Consider the following 21,465-nt stretch of genomic DNA (forward strand, 5'->3'; position numbering starts at 1 on the left):
GAGAAGAATCCTATGTTTTCCATGACTGGCATTGGCTGGTCATCCAGAGCGATAAAACGAGTCAGAGCCTCTGTTATTTTAACTGCCCGTGGATTTTCTCTTGACATTTTTCATCGCTTTTCCAAAACCTGAGTTAAAGTTGGCTGTTCCGGTCCACACTGCTGACATTTTGTTTAGCCTAGCTACAGCAGCCTCCAGTTTCTCTTTTTTTATCTGGAGCTGCCAGTCTGACTCGTCTAACCCTGTGCCTGTTTAGCGCGGGATGTTCCCCTAGTGGCCAATCTAAAAAACTACAACAAAAATGACAAGCCACCCTCTGATTAATGAAATAAGTTAGTATCGGTTCATGGTATCGGTTAACTTTTACGAGTATGAGTACACACACATTTTACAGTATCGGCCCCGATACCCGATATCGGTATCGGTGCATCCCTACCCAGAGGTAAAACAGGTTAAGGACCGCTGATTTTCTACACACATCTTTGCGTGGGAGTTACATTAAATCTTGCAGAGCGGTATAATTCTGTACTGCTTCATGTAAGTGGGAAGATGATTTTTGTTGTTAAACATTTCAGGGTACATTTATTGTACAATTTAATATGAAAAAGTTGCTTAAAAATGTAAATTATGTTTGGATAAGTGGAGTAGGATGTTGTAGTCAATTTAGAGAAATGTAGATGACCCAGATTTGTTTTTTACGTGTGGACAGAAGATAAGATGGTAAGAGTCATTCATGTTATTCTAGTACATTCATAAGATACTTTCACCTAGAGTGCTTTCTCTAACTCTAAATTCTGGAGTATTTGTAGTTATGATAGTGTAATTTCAGATTTATATTGGTTAGTTTATGAGGGTGGCAAGTTCTAGAAACTCCCAGATGGCAATTTCAGTACATAAAGTTGGACGATCAGTAATTTATAGATTACATGAAAATTAACACGACATTTCTTTTACATTTATACTACAGGAACAGCAATACTGCTTCAAGCAGCAAGCATTAAGATGTAAGCTCTAAATCTTAAAAAAGGGAGAGAAAAGTTTAAGTTTGGTAAATTCACTTCTTCAAGAAAACCCTATGACAATACACTACCAGTCAAAAGTTTGGACATGCCTTCTCATTCAATGTTTTATCTATTTTTACTACTTTCTACATTGTAGATATATATGAAGAAAGATATATGGGGTTATACAGCAAAGAAAAAATGATAAATAACTCTAAATATATCTTATATTATAGATTCCTCAAAGTAGAAGAAACCACTACTAAGGAAAAGCAACAAGCAGAAGAGATTTGTTTGGGCAATCCGATCCGGTTAGTTGGACAATCATTTATCTTTTAACAGGACAATGACCACAAACACACCTCCAGGCTGTGTAAGGGCTATTTGACCAAGACAGAGAGCAACAGAGTGCTGTGCCAGATGGCCGGGCCTCCACAGTCAGCATCTCTGGGAACTCCTTCAAGACTGTTGGAAACCATTTCAGGTGATGACCTCATGAATCTCATCGAGACAATGCCAAGGATGTGCAAAGCAGTAATCAAAGCAAACGGTGGCTATTTTGAAGAATTGAAAATATAAAACACGTTTTGAGTCATTTCACACTTTTTTGTTTACTACATAATTCCGTATGTGTTCATTCATAGTTTTGATGCCTTCAGTGAGAATTTAAAATGTAAATAGTCATGAAACTAAAGAAAAACCATTAAATGAGGAAGTCTGTCCAAACTTTCGACTGATAGTGTATACATCACAAAGAATTATGACTGTTGCTGTCATTTAAATCAAAAATAAAACACAAATATTTTAATTTTATTTATATAGGGCCAAACAACAACATCTGTTGCCTCAAGGAACTTTATATTGTTAGATAAAGATCCTACAATAATACAGAGAACACACGGAAAACCCAGTCAGTGGACCCCTCTGAGCAACTACTTTGGTGGCAGTGGGAAGGAAAAACCCCATTTTAACAGGAAGAAACCTCCAGCAGAACCAGGCTCACGGAGGACGGTCATCTGCTGTGACTGGTTGGGGGTAAGGGGACTTTATGACCCTTTTCTGTGGGCAAAATACATACATACACCTTACGTGAAAAAAATAAAAATAGTAGTAAACTTATCTATTTTTATGCTTGTGGAGTAGATGCACTCCACTTCCACATCGGTTTCATGTCTGCCTCTCTCACTGATTACACTGGAAATGTAATGTTGCTGTATCCACTCTGAAAATTGTCTGCAAACAATAAGGAGCCATGGTGTAAGACAAATGATGACACACCATCTACTGTAAAAATAACAACTATTTGGAAATCCAGGAAAAATGGTTTGAAGAGATGTTCTTTGTTATGTGGATCTGGATCTTGTTTTTTTGGTTAGATACCGTTTTTAGTTCCACATTACTTTTTGTGTTTATGTTAAAAATGCATAATTACATTGGCGAAACTTAAGTTAATCAGTAAAAGTGTTAACATCACTCGCTATAGCTTTCTAATATCCTAATGCTATAAAGTCTTTGCTGTGAAGCTGAATGCAGATCATTATGTAAAAAAGAAACTCACCCCGGTTCCTGCAGCGTGGAGGACGTGTGCGTTTGGTGTGGATCCCCAGAGTCATCAGGAAGGTTGTGAGCTCAATGTGTGAGATGAAACACAGCTGTGTGAGGTCACGTGACGACAGGTCGCCTGCACAGCTAAGACCCTGAGAGGGAGGGATAGATGCAAACTGCACACACACGCACACGCACACACACACACACACACACACACACACACACACACACTCTTTTTTGCATCCGTTAGCAGCCTCCTGTGTTGTAAGCAATCAGATTTGACTGGAAGACCTCTCTCAGCATGCAGCAGGTCAAACTCACCTGCAGCTCACTGTTGTTGTCTCTATGGAAACGTAAACAGTCCCAACAAGCCTTGCCCCTTTTGTGCTCAGCCACACCTTCTGAGTATGGAGAGTCCCGCAGCACCCAGTCAGGTTGCATCAATTGACTGACGGGGGACGAGTGTGTGTGAGGAGGGGAAGAGGTATATTTGTGAGAGTCAGTGTGTGTTGGAGAATGTGCGTGTGTCAGAACAGTTGTGTCGATGACATGTGTCGGAGAGCATTTGTTTCCTGGAGAGTTTGCGTGATGCAGAGAGTCTGTGTTTGAGGGGGGTGAGGGGTGCTCTGGTAGTTGATCTTCAACAGCCAACACGGGTAGAGTTGGTCGTACTGTAAAAGACACAAAGCATAAAGCTCTCAGCAGGTACAGAGAAAAAACTAACAAAATCTCTTGCAGAAATAGAATCCTGTTTCCAAAAACACTGGGATGCTCGGATGTCAAAAGCAAATAAAACTAGCAAATTGCAAATCATTAAAAACCTTTTTCAGATCTGTTCAAATCACACAGCTAGAGTTATTTATATAGTGCATTGACACAACAGCCATCTGGAGGATGATGAAGAGATGGTGAGAAGGAAGATTCCTTTTTAACAAGAACAACCAGGCTTAGCGACAGACATCTGCTGTGACCGACCGACCTGGGGCGTGTGAGGAAGAGGAGAGCATTGAAAGACGAGGACAGAACACATGCTATGGGAGAGAAGACAAAAGTTAATGACATGCAAAAGTGAAATGTAAACACAACAGAACACAAAAACAAAATGTTCACTGCATCATAGAAGGTCCCCCTGAAGCCCGTGGCAATAGCAGCATAACTAAGGGATGCTTCAGTCACCTGATCCAATGAAAGTTGAATGAAAGTTTCAACTGCCTGGTGGCAAGCATGGATGTAGAGTCCCACTTACTATGGAACTTCTTTTATACAGGGAGTGCAGAATTATTAGGCAAGTTGTATTTTTGAGGAATAATTTTATTATTGAACAACAACCATGTTCTCAATGAACCCAAAAAACTCATTAATATCAAAGCTGAATGTTTTTGGAAGCAGTTTTTAGTTTGTTTTTAGTTTGAGCTATTTTAGGGGGATATCTGTGTGTGCAGGTGACTATTACTGTGCATAATTATTAGGCAACTTAACAAAAAACAAATATATACCCATTTCAATTATTTATTTTTACCAGTGAAACCAATATAACATCTCCACATTCACAAATATACATTTCTGACATTCAAAAACAAAACAAAAACAAATCAGCGACCAATATTGGCTGCGGTCATGAGGTCTCAGAATCTGCTATGTGAGCAAAAAGAGTGACAAGACCACAGAATCGACGGCTAATAACATCACGGAGAAGCTCGCAGCTATTAACGGGAGACTGAGAGACCAGTGTCGGAGTGTTAAAAAACAGCTTGAAATTCTCAATTACCATCATAACCCGGCTACCCCTTCGGCGCCAGCTCAAGGCTGGAGCTGAACAACAACTCCCTGATAACGACTGTGTTTAGTCTGTTCCTTCCCATTCCATGCAAGGCCACCTGGGTTGGCTGGAAGACTGTTTACTTAGCCTGGCAGGGCGAAGGACACTGTCTCAGCTGAACTATGGACACGCACACACATACATATACTGATACTGATAAGCACTCACTGACGCATCACCCTCCCTACCCCGGATCCAACGCCACCTCCAATGCTTACCTCCCCCATGATGTGGACATTGGGTCAGTTGGAGGCGCAGTCGAAAGATTGCAGCGGTCCCAGATCAGATGTACACACTGGAACTCTTTCCCATGTTGCTTGTCTGTGTTTAATGTGTTATGGTGTGTTGATACCTGTGCATTCCTGTATTATCCTTTTGTGTTGCACATTTCAATGTTTTTTTTCCTCTCGCTACCTGGCCTGACCTGTCTCCCCAATGTGATGTTTGTATTGTATGTACGGTCAGCAAGGTCTGTCATCTCGGTTGTGGGCAAAAGACCTGCAGCTGACAAATAAAGGCTATCTCATCTCTCATCTCAATATAGCCACCTTTCTTTGCAAGGACACTCAAAAGCCTGCTGTGGCGGAGGCGTGGCCCCGGGCGCAGCTGCCGGGGAGGAGTGGAGCAGAAGGCTCAACAGGGCGGCGCTGCGAGGCCGGTAAGAACAGCTGATGGTGTTTATGTACTAATGATGGTCTCCCTCCGCTGTGTTTATAGTGAGACGGGGAGGAGCGGCGAGAGATCAGCTGGGCTCGTGAGCTGTCAGGCTGTGCGACTGAGTCAGCTGTGTAAACAAACAAATAAATGTGGAATTTGGCAGTACATACCTGCGTGTGCGTGTGTTTGTGCCTGGTGTATTCCACACCTGCCATCCATGGATTCTGTCAGTGTTTTGATCTGTTCACCATCAACATTGCGTGCAGCAGCAACCACAGCCTCCCAGACACTGTTCAGAGAGGTGTACTGTTTCCCCTCCTTGTAAATCTCACATTTGATGATGGACCACAGGTTCTCAATGGGGTTCAGATCAGGTGAACAAGGAGGCCATGTCATTAGTTTTTCTTCTTTTATACCCTTTCTTGCCAGCCACGCTGTGGAGTACTTGGACGCGTGTGATGGAGCATTGTCCTGCATGAAAATCATGTTTTTCTTTTTTTTTTTTCTTTTTTTTTGGCCTGTCCCATTTGGCTCTTTTGCATCAGAATTGTTGTCTAAAGGCAAAGAAAGATGCCCAACGGATTTACTTTACCAAATTGACCATCCCAGCCTTGCCGTAATGGTCCATTTGATTCACCTTTTATTGTTTATTTTATTTTCACTTACTGAATACGGGACAGACTTGACTGGAGGAAAGAAGGGGAGAAAGAAAGAGGGAAAGAGAAACAGCTGAGAAGAGGGACGGGGGAGAAGGGCAAAAGACAAAAACCAACAGAATGAGCAGAAAAAAAAAAAGAAATAAAAAATGCATATATCAATCACCTGGATCACCTGCTGAGAAAGAAAAAAGAAAGCAAGCAGAAGAGAACAAGAGTAATAGAATAAACAACATCACAATGATATATGGGAATATGACAGTAAATACTAAATGTTAAACATTATTGTGCAGCACATAAGATCAACAGAACACAGTGTGCTTTGAGGTAGGAGCCAAAAAGGGTGTAGTTTGTGTGTGTGATCACCCGTGTGTACACCTGTGAGCATGGACGCGCTTGTTTTTTGTTTTTTAAAAGGTTCCTTCATGTAATGATCTGCTAGAGGGTGTGGGGGGGCCACAGCCCCGTCCTCCAGGGCATGAAGCAGGTGTGGAGGAGATCAAAACTCCAGACATCCAGAGGCCCCCAGAACACAAGAGACCAAGGAAGACCAACAGAGGGGCAGCCGCGCCACTGTCCCGGAAAGAGCTGAGGAGAGTCCCAGATGAGGGCTCACTCAGCAGCCGCGGAGCAGAAGCCAGGGGGAGTTGCAGTGACGCGCCCGTGAGCTCCGCCGGCAGCCAGCTGCGCCTGAGTGACCGAGCCCCAGGCCGAGAGGCCGGGGGCACCCCACCTCCGAAGTGGCCCGAGCGAGCCCCAGGATCCAGGCCCTGATAAGCGGCCGCCAAGGAGTGAGCCGGTGTGTACCTGGACGCCCATCCCCAGACACAAAGAACCACCAACGCACCGATACCTGAGGGAGTCCGCCACTGGCAGGGGAAGTGGTGGTGGGTGGAGATAGGCCTCCAAACCTTGGAGGGCCTGAGGTGTCCCCAGAGAGGTGGCGTCTGATACCCAACCTGACATATAGACACAGACATACAGGCACACACAGACACAAACATCCATTCCCACCCTCATGCTCTCATATGCACTCACTCCACACTCAACCAACGTGGAGACAGACATAAAGAGACGCTGTACACACGATCACACTCCCCAAGCGTACTCTACAAACCGGGTCTAGGTACCCTTGCCCCTGGAGGGGGGAACTGCACCCAGACCCAGGTGGTGTTACCCTTTTCCCTGCGGTGGGGAGAGGCAGACCGCCCCGACTCCGCAGCAGCAGGGAGGCCCCGCACTCCAGACCGCAGTCGGACAGCCAACTCCTCCTCCTAGCCCCCCGCTCCAGCAGGTCGCAGAGAATGGGGGTGAGAGAAGACTCCAAATCATGTTTTTCTTGAAGGATGCAGACTTCTTCATGTACCACTGCTTGAAGAAGGTGTCTTCCAGAAACTGGCAGTAGGACTGGGAGTTGAGCTTGACTCCATCCTCAACCCGAAAAGGCCCCACAAGCTCATCTTTGATGATACCAGCCCAAACCAGTACTCCACCTCCACCTTGCTGGCGTCTGAGTCGGACTGGAGCTCTCTGCCCTTTACCAATCCAGCCACGGGCCCATCCATCTGGCCCATCAAGACTCACTCTCATTTCATCAGTCCATAAAACCTTAGAAAAACCAGTCTTGAGATATTTCTTGGCCCAGTCTTGACGTTTCAGCTTGCGTGTCTTGTTCAGTGGTGGTCGTCTTTCAGCCTTTCTTACCTTGGCCATGTCTCTGAGTATTGCACACCTTGTGCTTTTGGGCACTCCAGTGATGTTGCAGCTCTGAAATATGGCCAAACTGGTGGCAAGTGGCATCTTGGCAGCTGCACGCTTGACTTTTCTCAGTTCATGGGCAGTTATTTTGCGCCTTGGTTTTTCCACACGCTTCTTGCGACCCTGTTGACTATTTTGAATGAAACGTTTGATTGTTCGATGATCACGCTTCAGAAACTTTGCAATTTTGAGACTGCTGCATCCCTCTGCAAGATATCTCACTATTTTTGACTTTTCTGAGCCTGTCAAGTCCTTCTTTTGACCCATTTTGCCAAAGGAAAGGACGTTGCCTAATAATTATGCTCACCTGATATAGGGTGTTGATGTCATTAGACCACACCCCTTCTCATTACAGAGATGCACATCACCTAATATGCTTAATTGGTAGTAGGCTTTCGAGCCTATACAGCTTGGAGTAAGACAACATGCATGAAGAGGATGATGTGGACAAAATACTCATTTGCCTAATAATTCTGCACTCCCTGTAAATAATATAAAAATTTGTGGAGGAAAACAGAGAATATATACATACAAAAAAATGAGTAGTCCTATTTTTCCTGAGAGCTTTTTATACAGTAACCGACATGTTTCCATGCTAGACGACATCATACACTATATAAAATGACTCTCCCTGTCCAGCTTACATGCTATAATTCATGTGTGAATTACACAAGGAGTCAAATGTCTCTGATTTGTTTCACAGCACTATTAATATAAGTGACCTCTGTGGGAGTAAGTGTAAGCAGCTACTCTGCATGTTGGGACTAGGCACTGAATGAAATAGTAGTGAAATTATAATTAGTTACATTAGTTACAGTTATTTCTCAGAGACACTCTGACGCAGTGTCATCCATTATTGTAAATTTGCATGTAATTAAGAAACTGTGAGACAAAAGATGATTTTCAGGAGATCTTCCTAAATGTTCAGTTATGTACATATATCTATGTATATATAGATATATATGTGTGTGTGTGTGTGTGTGTGTGTGTGTGTGTGTGTGTGTGTGTGTGTGTGTATATATATATATATATATCTATATAGTGTCTGTCTCCTGAATCCCAACTGGAAGCTGGTTTCACAGAAGGGGGCCTGAAAACTGAAAGCTCTGTCTCCCATTCTACTTTTAAATACTCCACATGTAAGCCTGCAGTCTGAGACAAACCTAATATTCTTCAGGTTACTCTGTATTCATACTGTTTAGAAATGTGACTAAATAGACCAAAAAAAAAAAAAAATAGACCAAACCCACACACAACAGTGCAGTGTCTATCAGAGGTACTAAGGACCATAAAACCATAAATCATCTGCTATGCCCTGGGTGGCATCTAGCATAAATAAAGATATATAAAGAACCAACCTCTGCAAAGGACCACAGGAATCACTTATAGGTGAGCAGACACGCACCTCTGGAAGTATTTCGGCGAATGGTCTTGGTGGTGGTGTGGTATCGACTTGGTGGTGGTTCAGCATGATGGGAGTGGGGGTACACACATCTGTCTGCTGGGTCGTCAGGCTGGAACAAAAAGTTGGGGAAAAAATGCAGATCACAGCCTTTTTCTATTCATTTCCCAGGAATTATTTTAAGACACACAGCTTCTTACAATGACTATAATCTAAATTGCTGTGATATTCTAAAACGTATGGTCGACTATACAATTTCATAAAATGTCTCTACATCTGTGTTGCACATTTGTTTTGCATTTAATATAAAATGCATTTCTATGTTTGTGTCCCACCTCAGTGAAGATATCCCGGACATCTCTGATTGGCTGTCTGTTTCTCTTCTTCAGTGTCTCGTTATAGTTATCCAGCCTCTTCCTCACAGTGGTTGCTTGTTGATGTGTCAAAGTGGACAGCAGCAACTCAGCTGGCGGTGGCACCTCATCTGCCAATGGCAAGCCCGTCACCAGGGAAGCCAACCCCGCATCCGTCAGCCACGCCTCCTCAAGCTCCACCTCTAAAAGGAACAAATCACGTAGGATCCGAACAGTAAGATGACATCTGACTCAGCTGTCAGTTTGACATACCATCCATACTCTTTCTCTCATCTTCCTCCTCTTCTTCTTCCCCATCCTTCTCTTCCTCAATGCTGTGTACTTCCCTCCAGTAGGTCTCCAGGGCAACATGTTTGGGGTCAGAGGTGGTGGAGTTAGAGGTGGTAGACGAAGACAACATCTTGTAAAAAAAAAAGTGCCAGCCAGACAGAGATAATTTTTTATTTTACGACTATTAGAATTTCAAAATATGACATAAGTAAAGTATTATCTTGTTAAAAACTTATCAAAGCTTTATCACTCCAACTTTCCCACGCTGCCAACAGAATTTATTGACATGTTCCAAAACCCAGTTTGAGATATTTTAAGCTTTGTGATTCTGGTATGTTGTCCTGCTGAAAAGCAGTGATCAGAAGAACGCCACATAAATGGATGGAAACAATACTCAGATAGCCTGTGACCATTTGAACAAAGTAATTAGTTACTAATTACAGATTACTTCTCCAAGAAAGTAATCTTGTTACTTTATGGATTACTTATCTTCAAAAGTAATTAGTTGCTTTATTACTTAGTTACTTTATGAAAACATGATACACAACCTGAATACGTAATAAAGCAACAGACTTTTCAGCCCAATTCTATTTTTTGAATTGAATCAAATGAAAAAGTTGCTTCTTAAAAATTGTTCTATTAATTTTAATCTTTCAACTGGGCAGGGATAGCTCAGTAGGTAAAGTGGTCGCCCCATGATCGGAAGGTCGGCGGTTCGAATCCACTTAACGGCTACCCTGAGGTACCCCTGAGCAAGGTACCGTCCCTACACACTGCTCCCCGGGCGCCTGCTTAGTGGGCTGCCTACTGCTTCACTGAGTGAATGGGTCAAATGCAGAGAAAAACAAGTAATTTCCCCATGGGGATCAATAAAGTATCCATTATTATTATTATGTACATTGCATCAAGCAAAAATGTAATTATATGCAGCAGTCTCTGACTTGAAGACATTTGTTTAACATTTAACACTGAATTTTCTGTATATTCCAGCTATACAATAAAATATTCTTTTGTGTTTACACTCACTCTTTCAAATAGATGCAAGTAAAACAGAAAAAAATAAATAAAATCAAACTTTTAGCAGCACTAAGTCCTGTTGCTCTGAGTCTATTTTCACCTGTTTAGCAGAAGTGGGGCAGTCGGAGTTTTGCCCGGTACCGTAGAGGTCATGTCACTCGGGGTGATCCGTGGGTTTCTCTGTGAATTTCACATTCCCATGTTGTGCCAAAAAGTGATTGTCTGCCAAAAACTGATTACTTGTATTTAAGCTACTATAAATAAGTTGTTAGTCTATAATATGTGAAATATATGTCAAATGCATCCTTCATGAGTGATATTAAGTCATTTTGGGCTACAAACAACATTTCTGTCACAAGGTAGAAACTGCAACCAAGACATCAAACAAGACATCTTGGCCAAATTCTAGAGTAATCTGCTCGTAAGTCATTGTCATGAGCAATGTTCCCTCTAATTTTTCATGTGTCTGAGCGAACACACAAACTCCCTGAGCGTCCCTTGGACCACTGTGAGCAACAGCAGACGTGTGCACTGTGGTCACGCCAGCATCCAATCCATCCAAGTTACATGGTTTATTAAAATAATCAAATTACAGCATTTACATTTATGTTAGACTACTTTTAATTAACTGCTTTAGCCCACTTACAATGAAAATTAAAAAAAAATCTTGTTCATGACCTGTGTAGTATGTTAACACTACTGGAAGTAAAAAATAACTTGAACTCCAATTTTGAAAACAAAGTTCCTTCTTCTTCTTCTTCTTCTTTTTTTTTTTGTATAAAGCTCTGACTTGTATTATGAGTCTGTGGTCTGGGAGAGAGTCCTGTAACTCTATGTCTGCAAAATACAGTATATAATGACCAATATTGGGCAATTAATTATATAGTTACTTCTTCAAAAAAGTAACTGAGTTATGAAAACAACAAAGTTTTTTGCAGCTGTTTACCTAAAAATGCAGCCAAGCCATTTTTTAAAAATAAACATTTCAAACTATTTACAGAACAATCAGCTGTTCTGCATCAAATTTGATGCCACAAAATTTTTTTGGAGTGGCACAAAAATTATTTGTGCCACTCCAAAAAATCATTTCTGTCCACTATGAGATAAAGGAGAACTACAGCCTGATACCTGCAGGCCTGACAACAGCAGATGTATCACTGCTGTAACTCCTGTAACATTCAGCAGTCGCCTCATTGTTCTGACACACACAACAAAACTATTGACTACACTACACACTCACTACACACTAACTACACACTAACTACACACTAACTACACAAGATTTGCGCTAAACATCGCAAATCTCTCACATCTCAAAACACCGCTGTCACTCCTAAAACTTCCCCCTTCCTAAACAACTAAATGACATTTTGCCATATCATTTTTTGATTGGTCAACCAGGTTTCATTTTTCGACCAATAGGAAAGGGTGGGGTTTTTTGGCGTTGTTTTTACTGAGAGTGTTTTTGAGCGTTTTCCTTATAAAACGCCATTTTTACCGTTTCTTCCCGCAGTAAATATAAACGACGACAGTATTCAGGAAGAAAACCAAACATTGCAGATATTTTTTATCATAACTCTGGTTTTACATGGCCTATCAACACAGTTTAAAAACTGGTATAAAGTCCACACTTTTTCCGTCAATTGTTCCGTCTGTCCTGCTCACATCTCCAATGGTTGTACACGTTGTCATTAACGTGGCTTCACTCCACATCAACCACGCCGCTTTGCTAGCTAAAACATTGGTGTCGGCACAAAAGGACGAATAAGGACGTATATACGAATGTGAATCGCATCATTGGCTGGACTATGGGATACGGTGACATCGTTCTAATCCCATACGGGAGCATCCAGTCACTTACTGACTGCAAAACAGAATTGTTGAAGTATTTATTTTAATTTCAATTCAGGTTAGATTTTTTTTTTTGTGCGCAACGCAGATTTTCTGTGCGCAGAGACGTGCCAGCAGTGCGCAATTGCGCACGTGCGCAGCTTAGAGGGAACATTGATCATGAGACACTCTCACAAACAAAATCACAGTTTAGTAACGCAGCGTTCCTATGGGAAAGTAACAGTAAACAAATTACTTTTTTGCAATAGTAATCCCTTACTTTACTCATTACTTGAAAAAAGTAATAACATGGTGGGACATTTAAATCATACTCGGTTCAACATCAACTGTGCTCTGAAAATATCGCCCATAATCACCAGCCTCAGCTGTTGATACAAGGCAGGACGGATCAGTGCTTTCATGTGTTTTCACCAGATTCTTATCATATCATCTGAATGTCCCAGCGGAAATCAAGACTCATCCAGGCAACATTTCTCCAATCTTCTGATATTTGATTTTGGTGAGCCTGTGTTATGGCTGACAGACGTCAGACGATGTGGCCTTCTGCTGCTGTAACCAGTCTGCTTTAAGGTTTGGCATGTTGTCCCCATTAACCATAGAGATTGTGTGAAAAAAATCCTATAGGAGATCAGATGTATCTGAAATTCTCAAATCAGTATATCCTGCACCGACAACCATTAAGTGACAATGGGAGCCACTTAAATCCCCTTTCTTCCTCATTTTGATCCTTAGTTTTTAAATTCTGCAGGGTTTTCACGACTTTGTGACTAAATGCATCGAGCTACTGCCACGTGATTGATTGTTTAGTTATTTGCATTGAAGAACAGCTGAACAAGTACAGGGAGTGCAGAATTATTAGGCAAGTTGTATTTTTGAGGAATAATTTTATTATTGAACAACAACCATGTTCTCAATGAACCCAAAAAACTCATTAATATCAAAGCTGAATGTTTGTGGAAGTAGTTTTTAGTTTGTTTTTAGTTTTAGCTATTTTAGGGGGATATCTGTGTGTGCAGGTGACTATTACTGTGCATAATTATTAGGCAACTTAACAAAAAACAATATATACCCATTTCAATTATTTATTTTCACCAGTGAAACCAATATAACATCTCCACATTCACAAATATACATTTCTGACATTCAAAAACAAAACAAAAACAAATCAGCGACCAATATAGCCACCTTTCTTTGCAAGGACACTCAAAAGCCTGCCATCCATGGATTCTGTCAGTGTTTTGATCTGTTCACCATCAACATTGCGTGCAGCAGCAATCACAGCCTCCCAGACACTGTTCAGAGAGGTGTACTGTTTTCCCTCCTTGTAAATCTCACATTTGATGATGGACCACAGGTTCTCAATGGGGTTCAGATCAGGTGAACAAGGAGGCCATGTCATTAGTTTTTCTTCTTTTATACCCTTTCTTGCCAGCCACGTTGTGGAGTACTTGGACACGTGTGATGGAGCATTGTCCTGCATGAAAATCATGTTTTTCTTGAAGGATGCAGACTTCTTCCTGTACCACTGCTTGAAGAAGGTGTCTTCCAGAAACTGGCAGTAGGACTGGGAGTTGAGCTTGACTCCATCCTCAACCCGAAAAGGCCCCACAAGCTCATCTTTGATGATACCAGCCCAAACCAGTACTCCACCTCCACCTTGCTGGCGTCTGAGTGGGACTGGAGCTCTCTGCCCTTTACCAATCCAGCCACGGGCCCATCCATCTGACTCTCTCCCCCACCGATGTAGGAAACAGCTTCTTCCCCACAGCTGTCAGACTCCTGAACTCTGCCTCCTGACATCTGACCCACATTAAACTCATGGACTGAACATACACACACCCACAATGGACAACTGTACCCTCAAACACAATAATAACATGGACTGAACCACCACTCACAACCACTAGCACTTTATATAGCCTCTGTAGAAATTATCCACATATCTCACTTATCTTAACTGCACTACTGTATAGCTCTGTGTAAATAATCATTCTGTACATTCGATAATCTTTAATCCTACAACTGTTTGCAACTTGCATAGTTCACATTTCTTTATAACTGTATATTTCAGATTCTGTAAAGTTATTTATTTCATATTCTGTATAGTTTTTCATATTTATATCCTGTTCATAGCCTGTACATACTTATAGTTATAGAATATTCACAACATACTTCATACCGTGTACATTATAACATACCATAATAGACCCATTTCTGTAATATACTCACATATCTATATTATTGCTAATATATATTGTAATATATCTATATCACTAAAGCACTTCTGGATGGATGCAAACTGCATTTCGTTGCCCTGTACCTGTGCATGTGCAATGACAATAAAGTTGAATTCTATTCTATTCTATTCTATCTGGCCCATCAAGACTCACTCTCATTTCATCAGTCCATAAAACCTTAGAAAAACCAGTCTTGAGATATTTCTTGGCCCAGTCTTGACGTTTCAGCTTGCGTGTCTTGTTCAGTGGTGGTCGTCTTTCAGCCTTTCTTACCTTGGCCATGTCTCTGAGTATTGCACACCTTGTGCTTTTGGGCACTCCAGTGATGTTGCAGCTCTGAAATATGGCCAAACTGGTGGCAAGTGGCATCTTGGCAGCTGCACGCTTGACTTTTCTCAGTTCATGGGCAGTTATTTTGCGCCTTGGTTTTTCCACACGCTTCTTGCGACCCTGTTGACTATTTTGAATGAAACGCTTGATTGTTCGATGCTTCAGAAGCTTTGCAATTTTGAGACTGCTGCATCCCTCTGCAAGATATCTCACTATTTTTGACTTTTCTGAGCCTGTCAAGTCCTTCTTTTGACCCATTTTGCCAAAGGAAAGGACGTTGCCTAATAATTATGCACACCTGATATAAGGTGTTGATGTCATTAGACCACACCCCTTCTCATTACAGAGATGCACATCACCTAATATGCTTAATTGGTAGTAGGCTTTCGAGCCTATACAGCTTGGAGTAAGACAACATGCATGAAGAGGATGATGTGGACAAAATACTCATTTGCCTAATAATTCTGCACTCCCTGTATACTTGACAAAAAGACCTGTGACTGTATTTTTTCTGTATGTTACAGAATTTGTAACAACACACATTTTATAGTTTAATAAGTTTATTTTAGTTAATTATAAGACATATAACATAAGACAGTTATATATGTTATATCTGTATTTATATCATATCAGAGTTTGTGGCTGCTGGTGGAATGAAGCTGAGCTCACATTGTATATTTATGAAGTGTATGAAGAAAGGAAGAAGGAAGTCAGCCTCTTTCCATATATTGATCTTTGTGTGTGTGTGTGTGTGTGTGTGTGTGTGTGTGTGTGTGTGTGTGTGTGTGTGTGTGTGTGTGTATGATGGGGTTGAGGGGCCTTCATTGTGTGTCAGGGGTACCTTGGGCTAATGGTTTTGGTTCTCGAGGGACAACAGGGTGGGGTGCTAAAGCTAAAACTGTTGTGTGTCCATTAGGACAGAGGAAATGGATGCTGCTGACCAATCACAGCATCAAGAACTAAGTGTTTTCACTCAGGTCATAAGACAATTTGACCTGATTACTCCGCGTGCAGAGTGATAAAAAATATGGACTTCGATGGGCTGAGTACAAGCTAGTGCAGTTTGCTGTCATTTGTTCTCAGTTTCGACTCAGTTTCGATTATGACTTCTGTCATAGCTTTGATATTAATAATAATATAAATAGGCCCAGAGTCCAAAACACTCACCAGAGTTCTACTTTCTATCTATTTCAATATTTCTAAATTTCAAGTGGCACTGGAACTGAAGTGGAACTGTTCCTCAGACTGGATCTGTTTTATATCAGGCCGACTATCTTAAACGACCAGTACATTTTCTATCAATAATCACACCGTTCCCTATCACTGTCAGGCATCAAGAGCAAAAACAGGAAAAAAGAGACTCACCTCGGATCAGTATGCTTCCCGATCCTCTCTGCGTGGAGACATGAGAAGAGGCGATAGGAGGGGCCTGTACGTGTGCTTGGTAAGAGCATAGGAATATGGGCGGGCTGGAGCTTCCCAGTTTAGACCAGCTGCTGGACGCCAACTCGGACTATTATGATGGTATCACAACTTTATAGTATCAGAGTAAATATGTTGATTTTTCTTTGTTATAAGAGACACAGTCAGCTGTCCTGGGCTGACTAACTTATCACAGAATTGAATAGTCTTTATTAAAAGAAAACACGGTCAGCTAGTGAATTAGTACAGGGCATGGTTTTCTAATGCCAGCTAAATAATAATAACAAGCCATCTGTGCCTACAGGGTTACTAGAATTACCATTATAATTGATTACTTTCTTATGACTGGTTGAAACTGGTTTTCAGTCATTCCTGTTATTGCAGCAATCCTTACATATATAAAAAGAGACATCTTATTTGGTAAACAAGAAGTAATAGCTTACTAAATGTAGTAAGAAATATCATATGACATGTCCATTTTTCCAAGGGTGCAAAAGAAAAGAACATTACACTCTGCTAGACAGATGTACTGCATTGTAGAGAGTCAGTGGATGAGATATGAGAGATTTTCTGTGTCTGTCCTTGTGACAGTGGGGCTGAATCAGTCTGTTAGAGAAGATCCTCAGAAGCTGCACCTTGCTGAGGCTTTTAAACTCCATCATTAAGCTGTGTTTATTGCTGTTGCCAGTACAAGAGAAGTGAGCCACTGCAGTTGTGTGCAGCAAATATAAACCTCACTTCCATGGGATTTTGCAAAGAACTTGACCCGAGTCCACATTTAAATGTTATTGGGTTTGAGGCCTTTACACTGAGGCAACAAGGAATCTGATGAGTTATGGTCTGAGCTGTAAACAATACAGAAACAGAGGTAATTTCTTAAAATAACAAAACATTTCTCCTTATAACAATAATACAATAATAATGAAATAAATAATACTTATATATGTATAACCAGTCCCACTGGAACCCCTGAAGCTTTTAACTCCTTCCGAGTGGTCATAGCTGTGTTGGTGGCCCTACCTCACCAATCTTTTTCTTACTCTTCTCACTCAGTATATGAGGATGGCCGGCTCTAGGCAGATTCAGACAAGTACCCCAGTGCTTCCATTTTTTAATGATGGATTTACCTGAACTCTGTGGGATGTCCAGTGAGTTGGAAATCTTTTGTAGCCATCTGTTTTCATTGATTCGTTCTCTGTGATGCTTGGGATGTTCTTTTGTCACCATGTTACAATTGTGGCAGGAATACTGATGAACCAGAGACTGGACCTCACATACACGTGTTTTCATACTAAAATCATTTGACAAACATCAACTGCACTCAGGTGATCTCTCATTACTAATATGACACTGCAGGAATCAGCTATCTGGACCTCTGTTGAATTGTTGTTGTTGTTGAATTACGTCGTTGACTTTAAAGGGGGGGTAATTTATGCAAAGTGTGCCTGGTTACACAAACTCAATGTTTAATGTGTTTATTTCCAATTAAAAGCTCTCAACCAATTTCATGGACAAAACCCTTTGTTTCTTAATCATATGTATAAACTGAAACATTTTTTCCTCCGTAGTGTAGAGGTTAACACATTCACCTTATATGCAAAACATCCCTGGTTTGAGATCGGGAGAAGACACAAACCCAATCTCAGAGGGTCACAAGCTTGTGTATTTTTAGTGGTGGTCTTGGTCAAATCAAATGTGTAGAACTAGCCACTGTGGCAGCCCCTTGGGAAAATAAAGAAGGAGCTAAAAGTACCATGTAGGAACTTGTTGTGGAGAACACAAACTCAAAAAACACAAAACAACAATGTGGCTCTGGCATTCACCATCTGACAACCGTTTATTAATTCACACATTATTCTAGGTGGGAGAGAGAGAAGGCAACCCCACAGGGAGAGAGCAGGAAAGACAGTGAGATGACACATCAAAGAAGCAAAGTAGAAAAATATGAGGAGTTTAACGAAGGGTCTAGTGAGGTTGGCACTAGAACATATGAACCAGACTGGCACAACAAATGTAAAGGTAAGGAATGTAAAAGCGTGCCTTGTATGTGTCTTGGTCACAAAGCAGCCCCCCAAGAGCCAGAGGCAGACAGAGAATCAAGGAGATCCCCGTCATCTGCAGCCCCCAAAAGTACTGACGACCCGAGACTACACATCTCAATGTGCCCACCCCAGCAGAACAGGGAGGGAGGCCCCAGGTGTGTTTTCTAATTACAAGTAAAAACTAAACAAAGCGTACTTTTTTTCCCACCACCACCAAGCGCCCGCTCTTGGGAGTGATCATCTGATTGTTGGGGGTTTTCTGTCTATTAGTACTCCACAGATTGAGCTCTCTGCTCAGTTCAGCTACAGTTCCCACAGCGCTCTACAACGTCAGCAACCCAGCTGGTTCTCCGTCCATTTGGTCAAACACTCCCGTGCTCTGCCCCAGCTCAACGATCCACCCGTGACCCATTCAGCCCTGCAAAAACTATTTATCTTCTATCTAACAAAATATTTATCTATCAATCCCTTATCAATCTAGCTTGCTTTGGCTCGTGTTATAGCAGCCTCAATACCAAAATGTAAGTACTCACCTCTTTTAAAACAAAAAGTACTAAATGCTTCACATTTTTAATAAAACTGCACATTAAAGATAAATGTACTGTATTTTAACATTCAGAGACATGTGGTCTTATAATGGGAAAAAGATTAAGGAAAAGTTAACCTACAAATTTTTTTTCAGCTGTGGGTTAAAATAAACTCATTCAGTCAACCTAATAGACGGAGGAAGGCTGTTCCAAAGTTTAACACTTTAATCTCAAAAAGCCAGGTCGCCTCTGTATTTAAAATAAAAGCTTGGAACAGTTAAGAGACCCTGATCAAATAATCAGACAATAGCTCTGTTCTACAGGCTGCACAGAGCCAGACCAGGTTGAGCTTTATATGTTATTAATAAACTAATACCATGGTTCTTAGCAGAGCATATGACAATGCCAGCTGATGTAATGACTGACCTCTTTACAGAAGCTGTAAGGGCTGAACAGAAGGATTGTGTAAGGAGTGGTAAGACAGGCTGTAATAGAAAGACAAGTTACAGCTGTGTATCATCCGCATAGCAATGGAAGAAGGTAACTTTGAAGCTGTGAAGTAGATGACCCAGTGGTAACATGTAAAATGAAAACAGAATTAGTCCAAGGATTGAGCCCTGGAGGACTCCATGTACTTGTGGCACACATAAGGAGATATGAATTGCGAAATATCCATCAGATAAGTGTGATGCAAACCATTTGAGAGTTCTTCCGGTGATGCCAGCCCAGACAATACATGTAGTTAAAATGCCACAGGGGTCAAAAAGACCCCTTGGTAGTTCTCTAAGCAGACAAAAGTATTGGGCCAGTTTGTCCGCCATGGAAAACTAAACCTGTGCTGATGTTAATGTCAGAGCAGGTTTGGAACTTTAAACTATAAGTCTGGACTTAATTTAAGCTGCAGAAGTGTATCGGTAGAATTCAGCTGATGGGGCAGAGTAACCACAGTAATGGGCTTGGACCCCCAAGACTCATCCATAACAATGATGCTGAGACAGATGGAAATGAAACTATTCACAGCTGGCTTTCTGATCCATTTATGAAATCTTTCTAATATTTGATCTTCTAATAATAGCTCTCTAATGTACTCAAACTGTCACTTTGGATGCACTACATCACTTGTATGATCAATGTGATCAGTGCTTAAGCATAAATTAATAGCACTACACCTCTTACATGCATGCTAGCATGCGCTACCAAAAATAGTGCTTTGTTGTGTATCTGACGGTCGAAAGCTAAACCAGTTCCACACCACTGAAGTTGCAGCATTTTTACAAACCAATTCTGGTTCATCTGTTTCATTCAACAATCTGCTTTCGCCCTTCTCATTCTCCGTCGCCGCCATGCTTTTTCCGCCATGTGCATATGAAAACAAAGACACTGCACATGCGCGTTTTCCCCATATTCTATTGCGATATTTCATTTTCTTATCGTTGCCCAGCATTATACCGGTATTACCGGTATTACAAACAGTGTTTGTTGTTGTTTATTTGAATTCTGCAAAATGTCCTATGATTGTTTCTTTTATTTTTTTGAGAGTTAATATTTTGGGTATGGTATCTTTTTTTTTTTTTTGAAAAATACAAGAGTAAAAGTGTCACAGTCTGGAGGGCAGACCGTGGGGGATGTAGGAGAAAGGACCCAAAACGCAGACTTAATGGAATGAACAGTGGGTTTATTTACAGTGAGGTAATTGTACACCACACATTAAATCTCCAAAAGTGCTCCCTCGACTCCCGTGACGTGTCTTCTCCCAAGTGCTGGTATCCCGTGCTCTCTGCCCCTGTGCCTTCACACACCCCGTGTGTCTTGCAGTCCTGTGTTCCGCTGTCCTCCTGGGGAAAAACACAGACACAGCCGTTATGGCACCAACTCCGGCAGGCATACACTTTAACAACACTAGAAACACTGACATGGAGTCTAACTCAACGATCCTGCGCCGGAGGAAGCTCCATCGCTCTGTTAAGTAGCTCCCCCGACGATCCTGATCAGAAGCAGGTGTGTGGTAAGCTAGGCGTGACCAGCAGCTGGCAGGGCCACACCCATCAGGCCTGCAGGTGGCTGTCCTTCATCCTCCAGCCTCACACACACACACACACACACACCAGCATGGAACACAAGAGCACAGTGCAGCAAACATACATCCAATACACTAATAACAATAAAGGTCCACACTGTTCACGAACCCCGAGTCCCCGGCACCGGGTCCGTGACAAAAAGTGCTTTTAACATGTGCTTCAAAACTAAGTTTGACTGGGAACCTCAAAGCTCAATAGCCTGCATCAACAGAAATTCACTGCAGCCTATGTAATGTTTGATGCGTCATCATTTATTCCAGTCTATCTTGCAAATACATGTTTGTGCTGCAATGTCATGCACAAACACAAACTAGTAGATCCTTAAGATCAAACCTATGTCAAAATAGTGTCATTCTTTTGGTCCATTGGTTTGTGGTAAGCCATTAAACAAAAGGAAAAACAAAAATCAGTTTTGAATGAAATGTACATTTGCTGAAGTTCGGAATGCAGAGCTTTTGCCTGTACTGGAGTAATTT

General features: G+C 41.6%; 1 protein-coding gene and 1 long non-coding RNA gene across 2 annotated transcripts in view; both read right to left on the bottom strand.

The window, feature by feature from the left end:
- Nucleotides 1-16,304, bottom strand: part of arhgap28 (Rho GTPase activating protein 28) — a 28,527-nt gene extending 12,223 nt beyond the window's left edge. The window contains exons 1-6 of the mRNA XM_082545595.1: nt 16,286-16,304; nt 9,468-9,615; nt 9,177-9,397; nt 8,845-8,953; nt 2,871-3,220; nt 2,560-2,722 (exon numbers count right to left, since the gene is read on the bottom strand). Of these exons, the coding sequence (XP_082401721.1) occupies nt 2,560-2,722; nt 2,871-3,220; nt 8,845-8,953; nt 9,177-9,397; nt 9,468-9,615 (991 nt within the window). The 5' untranslated portion in view covers nt 16,286-16,304. The remainder of the gene's footprint in view (nt 1-2,559; nt 2,723-2,870; nt 3,221-8,844; nt 8,954-9,176; nt 9,398-9,467; nt 9,616-16,285) is intronic.
- A 4,265-nt stretch (nt 16,305-20,569) lies between these two features.
- LOC309714847 lies at nt 20,570-21,394 on the bottom strand. Its single transcript, XR_014279052.1, has 2 exons — nt 20,825-21,394; nt 20,570-20,746 (listed from the first exon to the last, which is right to left on the bottom strand). It is a non-coding gene; the product is annotated as an uncharacterized lncRNA (long non-coding RNA).
- Nucleotides 21,395-21,465: the final 71 nt, after the last annotated feature.

This window comes from Aulonocara stuartgranti, assembly GCF_965226115.1.
Source record: "Aulonocara stuartgranti genome assembly, chromosome: 9".
NCBI classification, from domain to species: domain Eukaryota; kingdom Metazoa; phylum Chordata; class Actinopteri; order Cichliformes; family Cichlidae; genus Aulonocara; species Aulonocara stuartgranti.